General features: G+C 29.6%; 1 protein-coding gene across 1 annotated transcript; it reads right to left on the minus strand.

Annotated features, from left to right (window-relative positions):
* Window positions 1-567: 567 nt before the first annotated feature.
* On the minus strand, window positions 568-2,860 carry LOC111398175 (nuclear transcription factor Y subunit C-4-like). Its single transcript, XM_023025110.1, has 3 exons — window positions 2,531-2,860; window positions 2,382-2,432; window positions 568-702 (listed from the first exon to the last, which is right to left on the minus strand). Exons 1-3 carry the CDS (start codon window positions 2,858-2,860, stop codon window positions 568-570), a joined length of 516 nt encoding a protein of 171 aa, XP_022880878.1.
* Window positions 2,861-21,603: the final 18,743 nt, after the last annotated feature.

Here is a 21,603-nt window from a genome sequence, read left to right on the forward strand (position 1 = left end):
TGGTCACACTTGACCTCAGTCATTGCCACCAACACCACCATGGTGCTATAGCACCACCTATGCCACAATAGCTTGCAACCACCACCGCCAACAGCTCCAGATCCACCATTAAACCACCATACCATTGCAAAAGTCCACCACCAACATACATCGCTAGATCCAGCTACACCACTGCTAACAAAAAACCCCAAAATCGACAAAATCCTACTGCCTTCGCCAAACAAAAAACCCCAAAATCGACAAAATCCTACTGCCTTCACCAACGCCACCACAACATTAACCGTCATCTCCATTGTTATCATCACCGTCAATATCTCACAACAACCGCATGCAGTACCACCACCACACCTCATCGTCGTCACCATCGCCATCTTATAACTCCAACACCACCAAAGCATGGAAATCAGTACCACCCATCGAGCAACAAAAAAAAAATATCACCACCACGATCTATCATGATCCCGATCTACTCCGCTGTAGCCACATCTAAGTCGTTGTAGCTGTGATTTGGGCCACTGCAATTGGATCCGCAAAGTCTCCAACGGTGCTCACAATGAAGGAATAGCTTTACTCGTTGATTTGCAGAGCCTCCTGCGCGATTTGCAACCAAGGAATGACTTTTTTATCGGTGGCAATCACATTGAAAATGGCAGAGAGACGATCTTCACTGACGCGCTCTCTGACGATGACGATTGAGGAAGACTGTATAAAGTCGGGAGAGGAAGATAAGAGAGAAATGGTGAGATATATAGAGAAAGGAGAGAGAGTAATGAAGATAAATTTAGGGTTTATGAGTGAGGTGAGGTAGATGGGAGTATGTTAATAAGTTTTTTTTTTTTAATAATATTATTAATATTTAAAATTTTGATTATGTCCATATTTGAGCCACATTCTAGGAAAAATGCATTATTCATATCAAATCAATGAAAAATGTGTGGTTAAAAGTAAGGAAAATTTTTAGATTTGCGTGTAATATTATTTTATTGAAAAATGTGTGGTTGAAATGATGTCAAATCACTGTTAAAGAATGTATTTTTTTTTTTAAATAATGTGGTTCAAACAAGCCCTATATCTGATTTTTGGAAAAAAAAAATTGTAACTTTTAAGTATTGAATAGAGATCTTGAAAACACATCGTCCTCGTAATTCCACTAGCTTTTTAGTCATATGACAAAAATAGCATTATTGGCAAGAAACGATTCTTGCACCGTTAAAGTTGTTGGCTACTTGGCTTTTTAGGTAATGTGGTTTTTGATCTCCAACCTTTAAAGTAAAATTCTAAGTCCTCAATTTATTTAAATATATGAATTCCTCAGCCCATTTGTAAGTGATTTTTTCCCCCTAAAAATTGATTTTTTGACCGTTATTTCACTGTTTCAGTCGTCATATTTGATTTCTTCTCTCACAACTGGACCCCACATTTCTCCTAACTGTCAAAAAATCAATTTTTAAAATCACTCCCAAACAGGCTAGATATTAAAATTAAACATGATTTTCACATAACTTAAAACCGGAAGAAAAACTATCAAAACACTTCACCCTTAGTTGATTTTAAGTAGATTTTGATAAAATTTAGCTCCTTCTTGGTGGTCTTTAATTTGTTTCTCATACTCATTTTTAACTATACATTTACACAATAAAACATTTTACACGTAAATCCATAAATTTTTTCTACTTTTTAAACACATGTTCTTTAAAAAATAATATTAATTTTTTTTTTAAAGGTCAACAAACAAGGGCTTAATAAAATATTTGATTGAAAATTGAAAATTGAAAAAAAAAAAAAAAAAAATGAATTCCATAAAATGTTTAGTTAAAATTAATTGTTAACTTTGATTTAGATTTTTATCCATTTTTTAAGTTAACCAAATAGGGACTTAATGTTTAATTTATTTTATTTAATTTATTTATTTTTTTGGTAACATTTCTTTTATTTTCTAAAAGTATTACTCATATTTTATTTTAACTTTCATGACTATACTTCTTTTTTCCCTTTGTTTTTGAATTGGGAATGGCAAGACGGACTCAGGAGTCAATCAATTGTTTGTTTCCTTATCCTTTTTTTTTTTCTCTCTCCCTCATTGGAAATGATAAGTTCATTTGAAACAAATTCAATAAAAAATAAAGTCCAAATTTATCGTTCCGACTTGACTATCACTTTGTCGAGAGTGGTGAAACAACAATTAAAATAGTCAAATCGGGACAACATATTTAAACGGAGAAGAATGTCAAATTAAGTTTAAACTTCATTCAAAAATCATACACCAACAGATCCTATAAATTGCAAACTATTAGTTGCAGAATTTCAGTTAAAGATCAAATATCTAAAAATCAAAGAAATTATAACAGCTTAAATATATTAATTAGTTAAACCTAATTTACGTAAAAGTATAGATCATTGACCTCAGTAGTGGAAGCAACAATTCCTAAACCCTAACCACTCGGGAGAAGTAGAATTGTTCAATTTTAACGTAGGTTTTCATATATGTTATTAGAAGAAAACTTATACATACTGTTCACGCCTTCATTACAGGCTGAGGGTCCTCAGATGATTTACCAGAATTTTCAGAAACAAGATTGACAAGAAAGTCGAAAATATCAGTGTTTATAACAGCAGAAGCCACATCTTCTTTGTGAAGTGTCCTTTTCTTTGCTTGCACTGTCGTCATCCAAGCCCTTTTGGTTAATTCCTCTATAAAGAGTTCACATGCCTTGGAGAAAACAATGGGGGCCTCACCAGATATCATTTTCACTTCGTCGCTCGAATTCTTCATTATTTTCTTGATTCTAGCTAGTGGCAAAGAATGAGGTCCTGTTTTGCCTGATATTCTTAGCCCCGAATAAGCCCCCCGTTGCCTCATCTTCTATCTCCGTGCATGCAATACGAGTACAAAGTCGTACGTCTGTTTGTGGATACTTAACACGTTAGCTACAATATTGCACGGTTTGAGAGTTGTTTCAAACTGAATTGGAAGAGTGTGCACTTGTATTATATATGCATGAGAAGGTTATGAGGTAGAGGAGGGCAGCCGGCCGGCCTGCCTGCCTGGGAACAGCTGAAGACAGTGGACTTAATTTTTTGTACATATTTTTTCCATTTTTATTGTATTCTCAAAGTTCCAATATTTTTATGTAACAAGAAGTTGACAACTAAAGAAGTCCAACCTATATGAAATTGTATCAAGTACGTGATTTACAAAACCAACGCGTTTAGGGATGTCAAAAGTTCGGGACAGGGACTACGCACTTAATTGAGTATTACCCGCCCCATTGCGCTAGAGCACTGACCTATATTACATTATGTAATATGTTCAATTAAAAGTGAAATTTTGTGATTCATTTAATTGATCTCATAATTTAATGTAACTAATACTATCACCTAGATTGGTATTAAACACTAGTTGCTAAATAGTATTTCTCTAAATAAAAGCTTTGATGCTGCCTTAATTTTAGGGTTTAGAGGCTATTGATGGGGATGTTTCAAAGGAGACAAAGTTCTGTTTTATTTCAATTAATACACCAAATGTCCTTTTAAGTTCATTCAAATTATAAAGGTTGAACCCAACTTTGAAGGTCCCCACCGACTCGCCCCTCGAGCCTTGTGAGGGAGGTAAATCGCAGAATGTGCCTCAACAAACCAAAGAACAAGAGCTGTCTGTATACTGCGTCTACAAGAATTTCAATTCCACGTTTCAGAAATCAAATCCTCACACTGCGACTGTCATCAAGACGTGAAATAACTTCACTCCTATCCTTTGCACCACTGGGCTATGCCCCGGGGGGCGGTTCATTCAAAATATAGAATTGATTAGTGGGTGTTATGGACTGAGGCATTTGGAATGTATTACTCAACTTTGACTCATTTTAATTTTTTTTGATAGTTTTGGTGTAATGGTGTTACAAGAAGTCAAATTTAGATATTAGATTATATTTTCAAATTTGGCATTTTCTATCATAGAATAAGTTAAATTAAATATATTATTGATATCTAATATTATGTAAAAATTACTAACCAAATTGTTTGAATTTGACCAACAAATTAAAAATAGATTAAGTTATGATTATAATTTTTATTAATTCTCGTTTTAGAAGACATTGGTGAGTTTTAACATTTAAATTAGATAGACAGTTTGAGAAAACGATATGAAATATATTTATGTCACTTTCTTCTTTATATTATCATGCAGTAATATTTGAATCATTGTTGAAGAACTTAAACATAATTTGTGACATACATGTCACGGCATGCGTACTACTTTGAACTTCAATTTATATTAGCAATTCATTTTTATTTCAATTTATCGTCTACTTTTTTTAAGCCTATATATCACTTATCGGACATGCGTGTAGCATATATTTAAGCATGAAGCACAAATTAATTAATGCTTTGTTATTAACATGTAATCAACATTATAGATACATAATTTCAGAATTACATGCATGGTTAGGTAATATTTTTCAATATTAGGAAGGTAGAAATTATTTGTTAAGGAGACCCTTTTTCTTTCAATGAATACGACAAATAAAATTGTTAAAATTGCATGCCCAATTGATAATGTCATATTCTTGCAGTGTGCTTGGAATTGGATCTAAGCTTGTGAAGTACAATCCAAGTAGTTACGACCAAGATACTCCTTTGTTCATTTTATACATTTTTATATACTAATTAAAGTTGAACGTTCATTGTACATTATTTTGAAATACTTTATAAAGTACTGTAAAAGTAATATTTGATCTCAATTTGTTGGAAGGATTTGATAAATCTCAAACAAACTAAAGAAAATAAAATTTAGGATAGAAATTTAAGAGAAGAAAATTGTAATCGCAAACGTCAACTTCTATAATTCAAATTTTTTGTAATGATGAAATACTACAAATAAGCAACCTTTTTATACTACATTTGGTACATAAAAATTAATTGTTCATACATGAATTTAAATATATATTAGAATTTCTAAATACATAAATATAAATAGATTTATCTATAATAACTCTAAATTCATATATATCAAGATTCATCAAATCAAAATTCATTGAGCCTAGATTAATGTGAATGTTAATTAATTGAAAATTAATAATACGAAATTCATACATGAGAAGAATTTTATAATATTTATTACATATTGAAAAATGTTATAAAAGTAAAGAAAGTAGAAGATAACAGAGAGAAGTCAATAGACTTGTGTGAGTTTTATTAAGAACCAAAGCCCTATATTTATAGGGCAGAATTAGGGATAAAACAGTAATAATTTTTTGGGCTACAGGGGTGTAATTGTCATTCACCTCTAAACCCTAATAAACTTATATTTTATAACACTACCCCTTGAATGTAGGAATGGACACTTTTTTCGAGAACCGGTGGAATCGAACTGGAACCGTTTAGAACGGTCGGTTCGGTTCCGAATCTTCTAAAAAATAATTTGATTTCGGGACAAATTTTTAAGAACCGACCGGTTCCAGTCTAGTTCTTGGTTCTAGTATGGGAACCGCGGGAATCAGACAGTTCTTATTGGATTTTTTTTATTTTTTATTTTTGGTAAAATATATAACTCAATCTCTAACACTTTTATAAAAAATAATTGGGTTCCTTCTTAATTTTAGACTCAACACTTTCCTTCTTCTCTTTGATTCTTTCATGGTCTCTTCTTATAATTCTTTGATTAATTGATTTTCAAGTCAAATTGAATATTGGGTAAATCTATACCTAAATAAATTTATTTACAATATATAATTTCATTTATAAGATGCGAAATTTTTGTTTTGTTTTCACTTTGTAAATCTATACCTAAATAAATCTTTGAATAATGTGTTCGGTTTTTCTATATTTTGTTAAAAATATCACGTTGGTAGCATTTTTAGAGTTTTTATTAGTGAATATTTTATTTTGACATTTTCAATGTAAAGAATTGGACCGGACCGAATCGGAACCGATTGGTTTGGTTTCGGTTCGGTTCCACAGTTAGCTATGGAACCAATGGTTCCATTTCTAAAATTTTCATTGGTATTCGGTTCGGTTTCCTTTGGAACCGGACCAAACCGAACTACGCCCACTCCTACTTGAATGACACATTACATAATATCTGTCTCGTTAAAACCTTGTTTGATAAAAATTCAATGAAAAAAATCATAACGAAGGAAAATGAGTATAGTTATTTTGAAGTACTAAAAATAAATACTGTCTCATTAAAATATTACTAGGAAAATCCAGTAAGACAAAACATAAGCGAAGGAAAAAGAGCACGGCTACTTCTTCTGATGTTGATCACTAAAAATCTTTGAGTCGACGCATTCCAAACTCATGAACTAATTTCTTAAATGTAGATATTGGCAGTGCTTTTGTGAATAAATCAGCCACATTATCACTTGAGCGAATTTGTTGGATATTGATGTCGCCATTCTTTTGAAACTCATATGTACGAAAGAATTTTGAAGAAATATGCTTTGTTCTCTCACCTTTGATATAGCCTCCTCTGAGTTATGTAATACAAGCTGCATTATTTTCATACAAAATTATTGGACTATCATTTGTTCACGTTAATCCGCATGATGCTTGGATATGATGGTTCATGTTTCTCAACCATATACATTCTCGGCTTGCTTCATGAATTGCAATAATTTCAGAATGATTTGAAGATGTAGCTGTCAATAATTGCTGCACAGATCTTCATGATATAGTCGTTCCTCCACATGTAAACGCATATCAGAAAAAGTTATGTCAAGTCGAGTGCAATTTACAAGATAAGTTAATACTCCAATTGTACTAAGATATGGTATTTCAGGACCAAAAACCTTTTCTCCATCTTCAAGTGGACGAAATGGATCATTTTTCACATTGAATGATCGAACAACCATAGGTGATGCCAATGGATGTGTATTATCCATATAAAAACGTTTTAAAACTTTTTTCTGTATACGTAGATTGGTGAACAAATAATCTTTCTGAGAAATGTTCAATTTGCAACCCAAGACAAAATTTGATTTTTCCCAAACCTTTCATCTCAAATTCATTTTTCAAATAACCAGTGGCTTTGTTGAGCTCTTCAGGAGTTATAATTAAATTTAAATCATAAACCATAATTGTAAATCCAATATTTGTTTTTTTTATGAAAACTTATGGGCGGATATGGTCATTTTTATAGCATTCATTTAACAAATATTTGATAAGGCCATTATAAAACGTGTCCAGATTGTTTTAATCAATATAATGATCTGAGAACATGATTCTCAGGTATGTATCATTTGAGTTATGTTTCAGGCATATTAAATCTTTCAAAAATAACATTAATAATCATGCCAGATCGGTTGACTATCACGTATTTCAAATTTCATATATCGTCAAGATAACATGATATAGACTCATGATTTCATCCATGACAATCTTTGTGAAATTCACTATGTTGAGAGTCGTGCATTACACAATATGACTTCATTTTTTTCATTTCATTTTCGTATAAGTATATACTTTTAGATTTTCGGACTACAGGTCCAAAAATTTCGTATTTATCTAGAAAATTCAATTTAAGATCGCGTCTCCTTTTAATTGGCCAAACATTATTTTGATCGATGTATTTTCACACATTTATTTCGATTCCTCGCGATTCATATATGATATTGTATATCATGGTACAAAATTGTTATCGATAACTTTTTCTTTTCTCGTTCGATTCTATTTATTTTCCCATAGTGACATAACTTATTTAGATACCTCAATTTTCAACAAATCAGGTACCTAAACCTCTTCTGAGGTTTTATAATTTGTTATATCTAAATACTTATTAAGAGTATATGCCTCCTAAATGAAACTGTCTTTGCTAATTGCTCCATTTTTATTTGAAAATTTTTGTATAAAAATCGAACATCATCACGCTCCAGGTGTGCTATAGATATATCAAATATAATGCCAACAAATTGTCCTCTAAGACATCAATTCGCATTGTAGCATTAAAAATTGGTGCGTGGGATATTATTGATCTCTTTGATCAATAAATGTATTTAAATAAATTATCTTTCGAACTTTTAGTTCGAATGATATTTAGCGAGGATTTAGATGATAATGCATTTATACATTATTTTTAGCTTCTTAATTCCTCCCCTAATACTGAGAGAATTGTCCAATCAAATTGACAATCATTTTTTCATTGTTATAAAATATCGCCAATTTGAAATAATAGTTCAAACTACGTACTTATTCTCAGCATTCTTTATTTTCCATCTCAATGTATTGTGGTATTCAATTTTTACATATACTACACCATAAAAAATAATTAGATGAAAAATTTAGGATCTGACCATAAGCTGATTATAATAGGGAGAATTGTGATTTTGGCATGATGTGTAATAGAATTCTCTAAATAAAGATGCGAAATACTTTATTCTTAATTAAATTAATTGGAGGCATTTAACAAACAATAGTGTTAAACCATTTGTTGATATATCAACCGACACTTATTAAAATGTTGAAATTTATGCCCACTAACATTAATAAGACATGATTTTGATTATATAATCTGAAAATTATGCTCATAACTTGAGCAATAATTTCGCAAAACTTCAGGTTACGATTACCATGCAATCATTTAATATTTGTGTCAAATCTAATAGATACAAATAATATTTAGATGGTTAACATGGTGGGTGACTGGCCCCATATATCACCCTAATTAATTCTCAGAAATATAGGGAATTTAATCCCTGTTTTAGCTAGCGATGATTAATGATTAATTGTCGATAAAGAGAATAAATTATATATACGAATTCATTGGATTGAAAAATCTTCTGATTCTTCATTTAATATCCATTAAAAAAATTTAATTTTGCATCATTATTGATCCAGTAATGGTCCAACTGATCATGCTAAATAATAAAATCAAATTGAACTTCTGGTTCAATATAATATATAATTCAATTATTTAGTCTCGAAGAATATGATTAAATATTATATAATCATATATCATTCAAGTAGTCAAACTAATCAATGTTCTAACGACATTAGTTATATGTTTTCCTTCGGGGATAAACATGAACTCAAAATAATATATTTTTCAAAACATGTGCTGCTTTAAAAGCACATTATATTATTATTGCTCTTTTAAAAGCAATATGTCAATATTCTTCTGGAATATTGAAAATTATAATTCAAACTCTTCATAAGCAATTAAATGTTATTATAATAAATTATACAATAGTTTACTCTTCGAGTGTAAAAATATAATTTACATTAGATTATATGTAATTATACTTTTCGAGAGCAAGTAAGATCTAACTAGAGTATTAATGAAAATTATAATGAGCTATTTTGAGATCACATTATATTTTACTATTACTTATTCAAGAACAATAAATTAATATTCTTCTAAAATATGAAAAATTTTAATGTCATGTTCTTCAGAAGCAATAATATATTATTGTTTACAGTAATAATTATGTAAGAATTTAATCTTCAGGAGTAAAAATATAATTTTATGTTAGATCTTATACCATTATGTTCTTCAAGAGCAATAAAATCTGACCAGAACATCAATATCTAATTACATATTCAGAAAAATGGACATGTAAATAAATAGAGTAATTTAATTTGTGATTTTACATATAATCGATCAATATTCTTCAAGAATATTGAAATTATAATATCATATTCTTTTGAAACAATTAATATTCTTTTTTAAAATATTAATAACATTGTGTTTCTTCAGGAACACCAACACAACGAGACGTATAATTTTTAAGAACATAAATATAATATTCTTCTGAAATATTGATGTTAACGATTCATTCTACCCTTCGAGCAAAATAAAAAAATTTATGCCCTACATGAGTAACAACGAAATATTCTTCTTGAATATTTATATAACGTGTGTTGCGTTTTTTCGAGAACATCAACATTATATTCATTTAAAATAATTATAATTTAAATTATGCTTCTTTAGAAGCATTGAATCAATATTCTTTTGGAATATTGAATTTGTAATATCATGCTTCTTATAAGCAAGTAATATTCCTTTAGAATATTAATAATGTTGTGCTATTTCAGGAGAAACAACGAACTATTTATAATAGATGGATATACAATTAATATTCTTCTAGAATATTAATCATAATGTTGTGCTACTTTTGAAACTACAAGATGATAAATTCTTAATTTGAAGTTTATAGAATAATATCTAAAAATATTTAATTACCATATAGACATGATATGAATTTATATAGAAAAATTAATTACCAAACGTGCATTAAGAGAAAGAATCTCCATACATAGAAGTTAACAAAGTTGACTAAATCTTTTACCAACATTCAAAAGATACTAAATATGCATATGAATTTCACATATATAAAAATTAAAGATAGAACTAATATGTAACAGATTCAAAAGATAGAATTAATACTGAATAATATGTGGAAAAAATGATTGTATATGAATAAAAAAAAGTGAATTAATATATGTTCAAATTATACATACAAACGTGAATTAGAATTAATATGCATGCCGATGATAAGTAAAGAAGAAGAAGCAACCTCATTATTATGCATATGTATATTGAAATATTTCACATGCTACCAAATTAATTTTGGTACATGTGATAAATATTCATGCCTTTAAAATTATTACCTTCACTAAATTTTGAAAAATTAAGGTATCGTGCAGATAAAGTGTTAGAAAAATGAAGAAAAGAGAAGAGAACAGAGATAAGTCAATAGATTTGTGTGTGTTTTATTAAAAACCAAAGCCTTATATTTATAGAGCTGAATCAGGAATACAACAGTAATAATTTCTAGGGTTATAGGGGTGTAAATATCATTCATTTCTAAACCCTAATAAACTTACATTTTACAACAAAAAATGAAAAGTAACATATTATTAAAATAATTAAATTATAGTAGAATTAAAATCGTCTAAACAATGATTCTCACTCGATGTAATATTTAATAGATTATAGATATAAAATATGTAGGAATATGATGCAAAAGATGATTGACACTCCAAATACACATTGAGTCAATTGAATTATTGATAATTTGGTCATTAGTTATTCGTCGATTCACTATGAATACTGAATAAATGGGATAAGAGTAGCTCTCAAATTTTATTTAAAAAACAATTAAAAATAATGAATCATAATTCTAGGAAAACAATATATTTTAACTTATTCTTCTAAACAAAAACAAATTCTATGAAAGTTAATCTAAACAAATCCCCATTAAATTATTCAATGTTCATTGAATCTATAATTATTTTACTTTGAGATTAAGTGGCAGACTTTTTAGTTGCTCACATGTAGAATTACTCTTAAATTACTATTACCAGAATTATACACATCAACTGAAGCCCATAGGAAAAGAACAGAAAAATGCCCATAACAAAGTAGATTTGAGTTACCAGCCAAAGCCCAAAAGTGTAGCATCTCCAACGCCTTCTATGTATCACAATTTACGTGCCAATTAAATAGATATATTTCGGACCTATGTGGCAATTATATTTACGAAAATCTAACTACAATGATTCTGTCTATAACTATGTTTGAGCCACATTTTTTCAAAGGAGAGATACTTTTGAAATAGGGCAGTGGACAGGGTTATGAACAGGGATTCACCTAAGCCCTTAATTAAATTCAGATTAAGGGCTGAGATGAATCCCTATTTAAAACTATGTCTAAAGCCCCTGTTTGACTAGCATTTTTGTTTTCAAAAAAATACATTTTTAATCAATAATTTGACATAATTTCAATCACATATTTTTCAATAAAATAACATTACATGCAAATTCAAAACTTTTCTTTATTTTTTAACAACACATTTCTCATCAATACACTATTCAAAAAAAGCATTCTTAGGAATATAATTTGGCTCAAACAAGGGCTATAATTCAAACTTGGGAAAGAAAAAAGGAGAAATAAATATTAAATTATGGCGAATCACTTCGTCAAAAAGAGTCTCTGCATCAAGACGGTCGTTTTGAAAATACCTACTTTTTCTTGTCACATCGCTAGACATAGTCTGAGACGTGTTTTATTGAAGATAAACTTTTGTAAACATTGTTTATTTTATATATTGCAAACTTTTTAGTTCAATTTATATTAGCATTGGAAATGCTCTTATATCTCAAATCTCTATCTCTCGACTTTGATACAACGTTTGAGAAAGAAATTTCGTTTCATTGTTACTCGAGAATTTTGATTAGAGGTCCATGAAAGTACTTGATCGAGTTTAGACAGCTCCAAAACTTTTCTTTTTCTGATTTTTCTCTCGCCGACAAATGGGAACTTTCATATATTCCTTCCAAAAGTTCAATGCTCATCTGGCACTTCTATTTTAACCTCAAAAATAGGACTATACTTCCCCTCACGTGCCGGCTTCAGATTTTTGGGCTGTCACCACGTGATTTATATTTTTCTTTTTTATTTGTAGTGCTTCTTTGCATCTATTCTCTCCTTTTCTTTACCCAAAGAAGTAATAATAATAATTCTCACCCTCCCAACCTTTCCTAATTTTTTTTAATAGTTGAGAAAATTTTAATTTCATTGTCCAATTATAATAATTTCACATATCATCTTATATATACACAATTTTCTTATATAAAAATTGCATCGAAACTTGATTTTATGCCCTAAGTAAATACTGGAACTTAACATCAATCCATCGATTCAATTTTTATTGAACTGAAATGCGTTTTCATTATTATTTAGACGAGTGTTTAGCACAATAACGTGAATACAGCATTCTATGTTGCCTGTCCCGTGAGCCCATTTGGGTCATGATTTTTGACTTTGCACTGCTTTCCACTTTTGACTTTAGGCAGCCTTTGCAAATTTTTACCCCTTTCTTCTATTCACATTCGCTCTTCTTTCTTCCTTTTTTTTTTTTTTTTTTTTTTTTCACGAAGTTAGCCCCTTGTGCGAGTTAATGGCTCGTGACCGTAGCTTTATAGGCGCAGTGTTATCATGTGAAACAAATGATAAGGTGCCCGTGGATAGCAATCATACCCTCGTGACCAAAAGTAATCAAGGATCTTGATAAATTTTAATTTTTTTTATTTCTTTTGCAAAAATAATAATAATAATAATAACAATTAAAGAAATATAATTTAGTTCTTTCCGTACCCGACTCGATATAATATCAAAGTTAAAAAGAGTTCAAGTTTGATCCGTCAGTAGAAGTTTCAAGGAGTAATCGTACTAATGTTCTTAAACAAGAACGAACCACAAGTTCTTAAGTTGGACAGTAAGGATTGAAGAAGAGCTCGACTGGACAACAAACTTTTCAAACTCAAGCATTTATATTTTTAGTTAGAGATCAACGCCTTAGGACTAATGTAGGATCTGATCACGAACCTACTAGCTACTTTACATTAATGTTTACATATCAAAAAAATTAATAAATATCTTACGGTTTGGATCACTCTTTTTAATAAGATTGGATTTTTTTAAGATGGAATTCCAAAGTTGAATTGTATGTCATTTGAGAAAAACAATGAAGTTAATTTTAGTTCTCTATCTTGAAAGTATTTTTTGATTTATTAACAAATATTTTGGTTAGTCAATAACATCAGAATAAATTATCTTAAGTTACAATCTTAGAAAGACTACAATGACATAATCGCAGCCCTCGCCGTTGAAATTCTGTCCTTAAGCAATCTAACGAGGAGTTCAAATGGTCTTCAATAAAATTATCTATTAATCATGTCACTTATAATTGAAATTAACAAAAATAATAGACGACCAACGTGCTCTTAATAGATTTAGAGCCAGCTACATAATACTGCTAAATCCTTCTTATATATATCCATCCTCCTTAGAATCACGTAATTATAATAACAAGATCATCATATTATTGATTAGATTTTTCAACCAAGTAATTATTGCCCTCTTTAATGTCCTTGAAGTTTTACATGATTGATGACTTGAAGTCCATTAAATGGTGGGATTTTTTTGCTTCTTGAAGAATAGCATCCTATCAAAAGTTACCTCATGCCAGTTTTCGTCTGTTTGGTGCTGATTTTGACAATTAATTTTTTGATCGTTAGTTTAAAAGGTAGATCCCACCTATGAGTGAAGAGATCTAAAAGATAACTGACTATGTTAAGTAATGATAAAAAAATTAATTTTTTGACTTGAAAAATCTGCAACAAACAGGGGCTAAACCTCTTCTAGTTAGTCAAAGCATTTAAAAAAAAAAAAAATTATTCAAACATGTTTAGAAACATCTTCTTAATTAATCATACAAATATCTTTGGACTTTTTTAAAAGTCCCTACCAAAAAGGCTTATTTTTGCAAATAGAACGATTACATGCTTTTGCTTACAATGAGAAATAAGTTGGCAAATTGCAATCTTGTGTTATATCATGAAGATTAAAAGCCAAAATCATGATAAGAAATTGGATTGAGGGTCTCCTTCTATACCATAATTAAGGACTTAAGATGTTGACAAATCTTCTAAATTATCTTATTACTCATGCCCTTTACAATTTCGTGGTATGAAAACTACATTTATGTTGAAATACAAGAGTATATTGTAGTGATTTTAATTAAATACCAATCAAAATTCCATTTTGCAGTCTTAGTTATGGTTGGTTGATAAACAACCTATCATTTTAGAGTGACATTTTACTTGATATGTGATTGTCACGTTCAAAAGTTTTCACTTTTGAACAAGATAATTAATTCTATATGATAATAATAAAAGATTTGAGTTTTAATCTCACAATACACATGTCAAATTATGAGCGGTAAATAAATTTTGCAAGCCACGAAGAATGTTGAAGACAAACTTAATGTAAATTAAGGGAGTCTTGCTTTTAAAGTCGAACATGTTATCTAAAATTCAAGAGTGTATTTGGCATGCAATACAAAATATGAGTAAACAATATAAGTGACAATGTTTATATTTCTTCTTCTTCAAGATTATCCAATGATATTATATCCACTTTATTAAACATAAGTTGTTAGAGATACCAACGATCAATTGATTCTCACGTGCATGATGCAGTGAAATTTTCATATATAACTTACTATGGACATTAATTGCGTTTTTTTAATATGAAGAACCATATCATCTAGAATCTTAGGCGATGCTACATAACTCGCTTGTCTTAATTTGAAACAAGTTGGAGAAAATAGAAGAGTAATAAGTAATACCACAAACAAAAGAAAAGGAACACAAAATTCCAATGCAAAATATATAAACAACTGCATTTATCAAGAATGCAACAAATGAATTTAATTAATTCATTAACCAAAAAAAAACAACGAAAATATGAATTTAAACCAAATTAATTATAGATTTATTATATTATCATAGTTTTTTAATTGCAACTAAAGTTTCCTGCATTTGTCTAATGTCACATGCATCTTATCCTAGATAATGTTTTTTGTCCAAAAAATTCGATAGAATGGCAAAGAAAGACTTTTCATATAAATAAACAAAAATAACATTTATAAAAGTTTGATAAAGTATTTGCCTCTCATTTCAAAATATGTTAAAAAAGTGTATGGACAAAAACCGTCACTAAGGATAATATGTGCTACTTTAAGTTAAGAGTAAGAATACGGGGAAAAAAATTTAAAAACATAAGCACGACTATGGACAATCATCATAGACCTTGTCCAATTAACATGTATGTGAGGGTGGAAAAATCCAACTTTATTTGAGGCTGCTGCGTCAAGGATTCGAATCTTGAAATATGAATTTTGCTCTTGGGTAAGTGCAAGTGTACAAGCAGCCTTCCACCCTGGACCCTTGGAGGCATAACTTGCGATTTACCTCCCTCACGATACTCCAGGACAGGGGTGGTGGAGGACCCTTAAGGTTGGGGTTTAACCTAATAATAATATAACCGAATACTTTGTTGCCCTTTTGCATATTCCTAGCTAGTGGGGGACGTTGAATTAATGCACGAGTCACAAAAATAAAAGCAACTCACTGTTTCACCCTTTGAGGGCCTTCAAACACGTGAATTGTTTGTGTGTATATATATCGAAGCCAAATTATGGTCCGACCATGTGTTTGAAGATGACCTCCTAGGAAATTTTTGGTCCCCAAACCAACCATTTTTGGATAAGCTTTTGTCCCCATTTCCATGGGTACATAGAAAGTTAAATGGGCAGTTGGATATATTGCATTTATAGTCATTAATGTGTGTATATCTTGTTAAGATTTTAAGTGACATATTAAAAAGTCAACATTATTAAAAAGAATAGTACAGATATTTATAAATTGGTCTATATTTTCATTTTTATTCGATGTGAGACTATATTCCTTAAACATACCCTGCAAGATGGTAGCTCGTTTGAACAAATCAATTTTAAAATTCTTGTGCTTATTTTTTTGAGTTTTAATCGGATCGAATTACTCGTTGGAGCTTACTGGGCTCTGATACCATGTTAAAACTTGGGGTTCCATCTTAAAATGTCAATCTTATTAAAAAAAGTAGCACAATCCTCTATAAGTTGATTTGTATATTTATCTTTATTCGATGTGAAATTTTTATCCCTTAACAGAATTTCATATGCTTATTTTTTGAGTTTTAATTGAATCGAATCGCTCGCTAGGGTTTAATGGACTCCGATACTATGTTAAGATTTAAAGAACTTTATTAAGGGTAGTAGCATAAACCCTTATCAATTGATCTATATTTTCATCTTTATTTGATGTGGAATTACATCTTTTAACATATCTAGTTGTTTTAGATTTTGTAAAGCTTTTGATTTTTCTTTTATTTCTTGTAGAAAAGTTTTATGATGATACTACTTTAGATTAACTTTTTCTAACAACTTTTCGAGTTAAATAAAGTATTTTTGAAAATTTATTCAAATGTATTTAAAAATAGCTTTGACTTTTCAAAAATCTTGTCAAACGGGTCCTTAATGGAGTAATATTATTTAGTACCACTCCATATGTTAGTGCTTGATTTGACTTTAATACATAAATTGGTATTAAATATTCATATTACTAGATAGCATTATTCTTATTTAATACACAAATTAATTGCTTTCAAGTAATTATTTTATTAAAACATTTGATGATAGCAGTGACGGATTCAGAATTTTGATTCAACACGGGTGATCTTTGACCGTCGACCGTCGATCACAATAAAATATTACGAGCTCGTTTGATGTCATTTTTAAGCAAAAAATACATTTTGAAATAGTGATTTGATGAAAAATATGTGGTTAAAATTAATAAAAAAAACTTTGAATTTGCGTATAATATTATTTTATTGAAAAATAAACGGTTGAAAATAAAATAGAGAAAAATATATTCTGAAATAAATGGGAATCAAACAAGACCTAAAATTTAAATATAATAATTATTTTGTTGAAATTAAATATATATAATTTTGTTATAAGAATAAACTATACTCATCAAATGACATTTTGTCAGGTTTTATATAATTCAAAGGAAGAGCATGAATTCAAATATTTACTATTGCATTAAAACACACTATGATCTAATATACATAAACTTGTTAGGTCAAACCTCTAACAAGAAGCTTCAGGTTCAAATCCCCTCCTCCTCATTCCATTAAATCTTGGTAAAAATAGTAGACTACAAAAAATTGTCCACTAAAAATTGGTTGACAAAGGATTCGAAGGACCTACAAAATGTAAAAGCCAACATTAATTAACTTGGCAAGGAGCAAGGTTTGAATAAAAAATGAGTTATCATAAATATAAGCTAACAAATTTATTTATTGTCAACCAAAAAAAAAAAAAAAAGGTTGCCGATGAATCCAGCACGCGCAGTCGCGAGTGCTCGCCAGGTGCTAAATCCGCCACTGGATGAAAGGGTATTGTTACCATTATGTATAAAAACCATGCTCATAACACTAAGTCCATGTTGGTCATCTTTTAACGAATTAAATTGTTTACTACAGTAATATGCATCATCACACATTCATACAGTAAAATATTCTACACCAAATCAATAAAATTTCTTTTAAATTTCAAGCACACATTCTCTAAAAGTACCATTCAAAATTCTATATTTTCTCTCATAATGGAAGATAAACAAGCTCTAATTCAAATCACCATATTTTGTTGAATAATGCTATATGTACATCCTCCCTTACCACTTGGATAACATTCTTTTCTATGTGGAGGAAATCTACGTGGTAATGTGATAGATAAATTGAAAATCAAAAGTGTAGATATTGTCATGTGAAAAAGTGTAAAAGAATGTGTAAATGAGAGTATATATGTAGCATGGTTATATTTTGTTACCCATAATCAAGTTTGGGAATCCACTCCAAGTCTTATCAGTTTGATTCATTCCCGTTTTCAAGCATGCTCATACTCCCAACACGGTGAGAAACCAAGAGTTGACAAATGTCTCTAGAACGGGCATAGACTATGGCCTTGTTTGAGTCCTATTATATCCTCATTAAAATAAAAAATATGATCGTTATCAATCACATCAAGCCACCATATTTGACTTCTTATTTTTTTTTTTTGTGGGGTCCATAACGACTATATTTTTTATTTTTATTTTTACAATAATGTGGCTAAAACGTGGGCTATAGACGCTGGTAACATATTTGTAGATGTACCGTTTGACAAGATTGTTATTTTTACTTTTGCTTTTTGTAAATAAACTTTTTGAATTAGGCAGTTTCCTCTTACCTTTTTTATCGGACTAAACCCTTTAAAAAAAATTATTCAAATATATTCAAAATAAACTTTTAAATTTAAAAGTAATTTTTAACTTTTCAAAAGTCTTATCAAACAAACTCTGAGACAAACTAAGCCCACGTTTGATGGTTATTATAAAGAGAAATTGAGGGAAAAAAATACTTTGAATAATATATTTTTGGAGAATGTGTAGTTAATAATAGAGAAAAAATTTGAGTTTATGTACATAATATTTTATTATGTTTATACATAATTAAAATGAACCTGAAAAATAAAATAAAAATTAATTTAAAAAAAGTGAAACATGTGCTAAATTAATACAACACAATAAAAGAGTCAGAGCTCCAAAATCCCAAGAAATTGGGTTTGTCTGGTGGATGACTGCAAACCCACGCCTGAATTCACGTGATACAAAAACTGTAGTTAAGAACACTTCACGATCAACCCATGACCCTCTTCAAAGCCAAGTAATGCCGCAAAAATAGAAAATGTAATGCCCAAATTGCCCTCTTATCCAAGCTTCACCATTTTCCTCCAACACGTATCACTTCCCATCACTCTCCGTTTTCTTACTTTAGTTTCACTATTCAAAATGAACGGCCACATCGCCGTCGTTTAAATATCAGCATCACCTATTTACTAAAATTTTTACCAATTTAATCTTTAATAGGATACTGATTTTTAAAACGGGAAGTGATGTTATGTTAAATATAGGTTCGTGTTTGATTTAGATTAAAATTTGATTTTTAATAAATTTTGATAAAGGCTAATCGAATGTGTGGTGTCCCAATTTAATTATTGAGTTTGATTTAAATTTTAATCACCTTTCCTAACTGAACCAAACATGGTAAAATATAAGAGTAATGTTATTTAACCTCATTAAATTTGCAACCCCGATCTAGGTTAATTTAGCCCCCGTTTGACCCCCATTTTGTAGAAATGAAAATGGATAGAATAGTATTTTTTTAAATAAGTGGTTGAAAAAGAAAGAAAAATTTTCGATTTACGCATGCTATTATTTTATGGAAGATTGTGTGATTGAAAATATGAAAGAGAAAAATGAAATGTAATGGAATGAAAATTAATGAGGGCCAAATGTGAGCTTAAATTATAGGTTAAATGGAATGTGAAATTAAATAATTTATTTAATTCTACATATCAATTAATTTCATCTAAATTGAGCATTGCTCAAAATATAAATACAATGAGTTCTCTAGTAATTATTAAATTAGGACAATAAATTGTGTTTTTCATTGGTGCCAATTGTCTCCTTATGGGATACCAGAATCTTGATTAATGATATTAATGATGGCATATACTATCTTAAAATGATAAATAAAATTGATCATAGTTTGCAACATTTAATTTTATTTTTAACGTCAAGCTTTCTATTTAAAAGTCAATTTATAATTTAAACCCCTGTTTGATGTCCATTATTTAATTAAAATAAGTTTTGTGATAGTAAATTTTTGGAGAGTGAGTAGTTAAAAAGTAAGAAATTTTTTTGAATTTACTTGCAAATATTTGATTATAAGTGTGACTGAAAATGAGTTTGAGAAAAAATTAGTTTTGAAATAATGAGAATCAAATAGTGGCTAAATTATATGTTTTTTGGGATATTTTTGGCATAATTTGAGTGGGATTAGAACATCGAAATCAGTTATTTATTTGTCCAAAATGATGTTTGGCTGAATGCAAAATTGGAGTTCAAATTGTACGTATTGGAAGTGGCTTAAATGTTGAAGGGAAAGCAATTGTAACTTATGCAAAGGAAAAATGATAAGGTAATAACTAATTTATATACCAATTATGCTACTTGTACAAAAATGTTTTTTTTATAATCTTGGCTGACAACACACACTCGTCAATATCACATTCATCGATTTTATAAACTGTTTTTTAAATCAATGGTCCAGATTTTCACAACATCAATATTGTCAACACCAATTGTACAAATAATTTTATTCTTTATATATGGCAACATTTGATGAAGGTGCAAGTATGTGTAATATAGAAATTCTCTTAACGTGCTCGCAGGAGTGCAAATTCCAGACTACTAAATTTGCAACTCGAGTCATTGAACTATTGTGCGAACGCGATCAGTGGACATGTCTATTTGAGTGTTCCAAATGTACCACAAGACATGTTTTAATGAGATGAAAACTAAAGTTAAAATCTTATCCAATGTAAAAAGAATAGTCAATGCATAACCATAAAAGTTAAAACAACATACGTTGGAAAGTGAAATAGATCGATTTTGCAGTTAAAATAATTAGGGTTTTTTTCCTATTAATAAATATTACATCCAACCCACCCTTTATCAATTCATTAGTTTAGAGATGGACATACAACACCATGGTCCATGCCCACCAACAATACCAAACGTTAGGTGTTTTCTTTACTTTTAATTTGTATACAAATATGCTCAATTTTGTTTACGACCTTACTATATTTACATCAAATCTTATATAATAGGTTACATAATATCACACGCATTTTATTATTGAACAATTTAAAATACATTCAACTTTTTCATTAGATCATTTCACTACAAATTATTTTCTAGCACGTATTCAGGATGCCAGTTTCTGGAGAAATAGCATAATTCTTTTGTTTATATACAGACAATATAGTTAATTCTTTATTAACTTTATTCCTATAATTAATTATACATAATAGAATGTATTACTAGTAAGTGGGTCCATCATATGCATAAAATTGGGAAAGATGCTACTGATCCAGGGTAGAAAATAGGGGCGGGCGTCTTGACAAGCAATTGGACAGTTTGAAATTTTTTTAAAAACACATTCAATCAAAAACATCCAAATCAGCTTGTTTTCTTGCTTTCTATCTTCAACCCTGTCCAAAGAGTTTAATTGTAGAATTGGTCATTCTTTTTTTACGAATGAAGACAAGGAGAATCCTCTTTTAATCATTAAATTTCTTTTTTTCCTCTTTTTTTTTAGTCTCAGTCTTACTAGCA

Source organism: Olea europaea, chromosome 8 (genome assembly GCF_002742605.1).
Source record: "Olea europaea var. sylvestris chromosome 8, O_europaea_v1, whole genome shotgun sequence".
NCBI lineage: Eukaryota > Viridiplantae > Streptophyta > Magnoliopsida > Lamiales > Oleaceae > Olea > Olea europaea.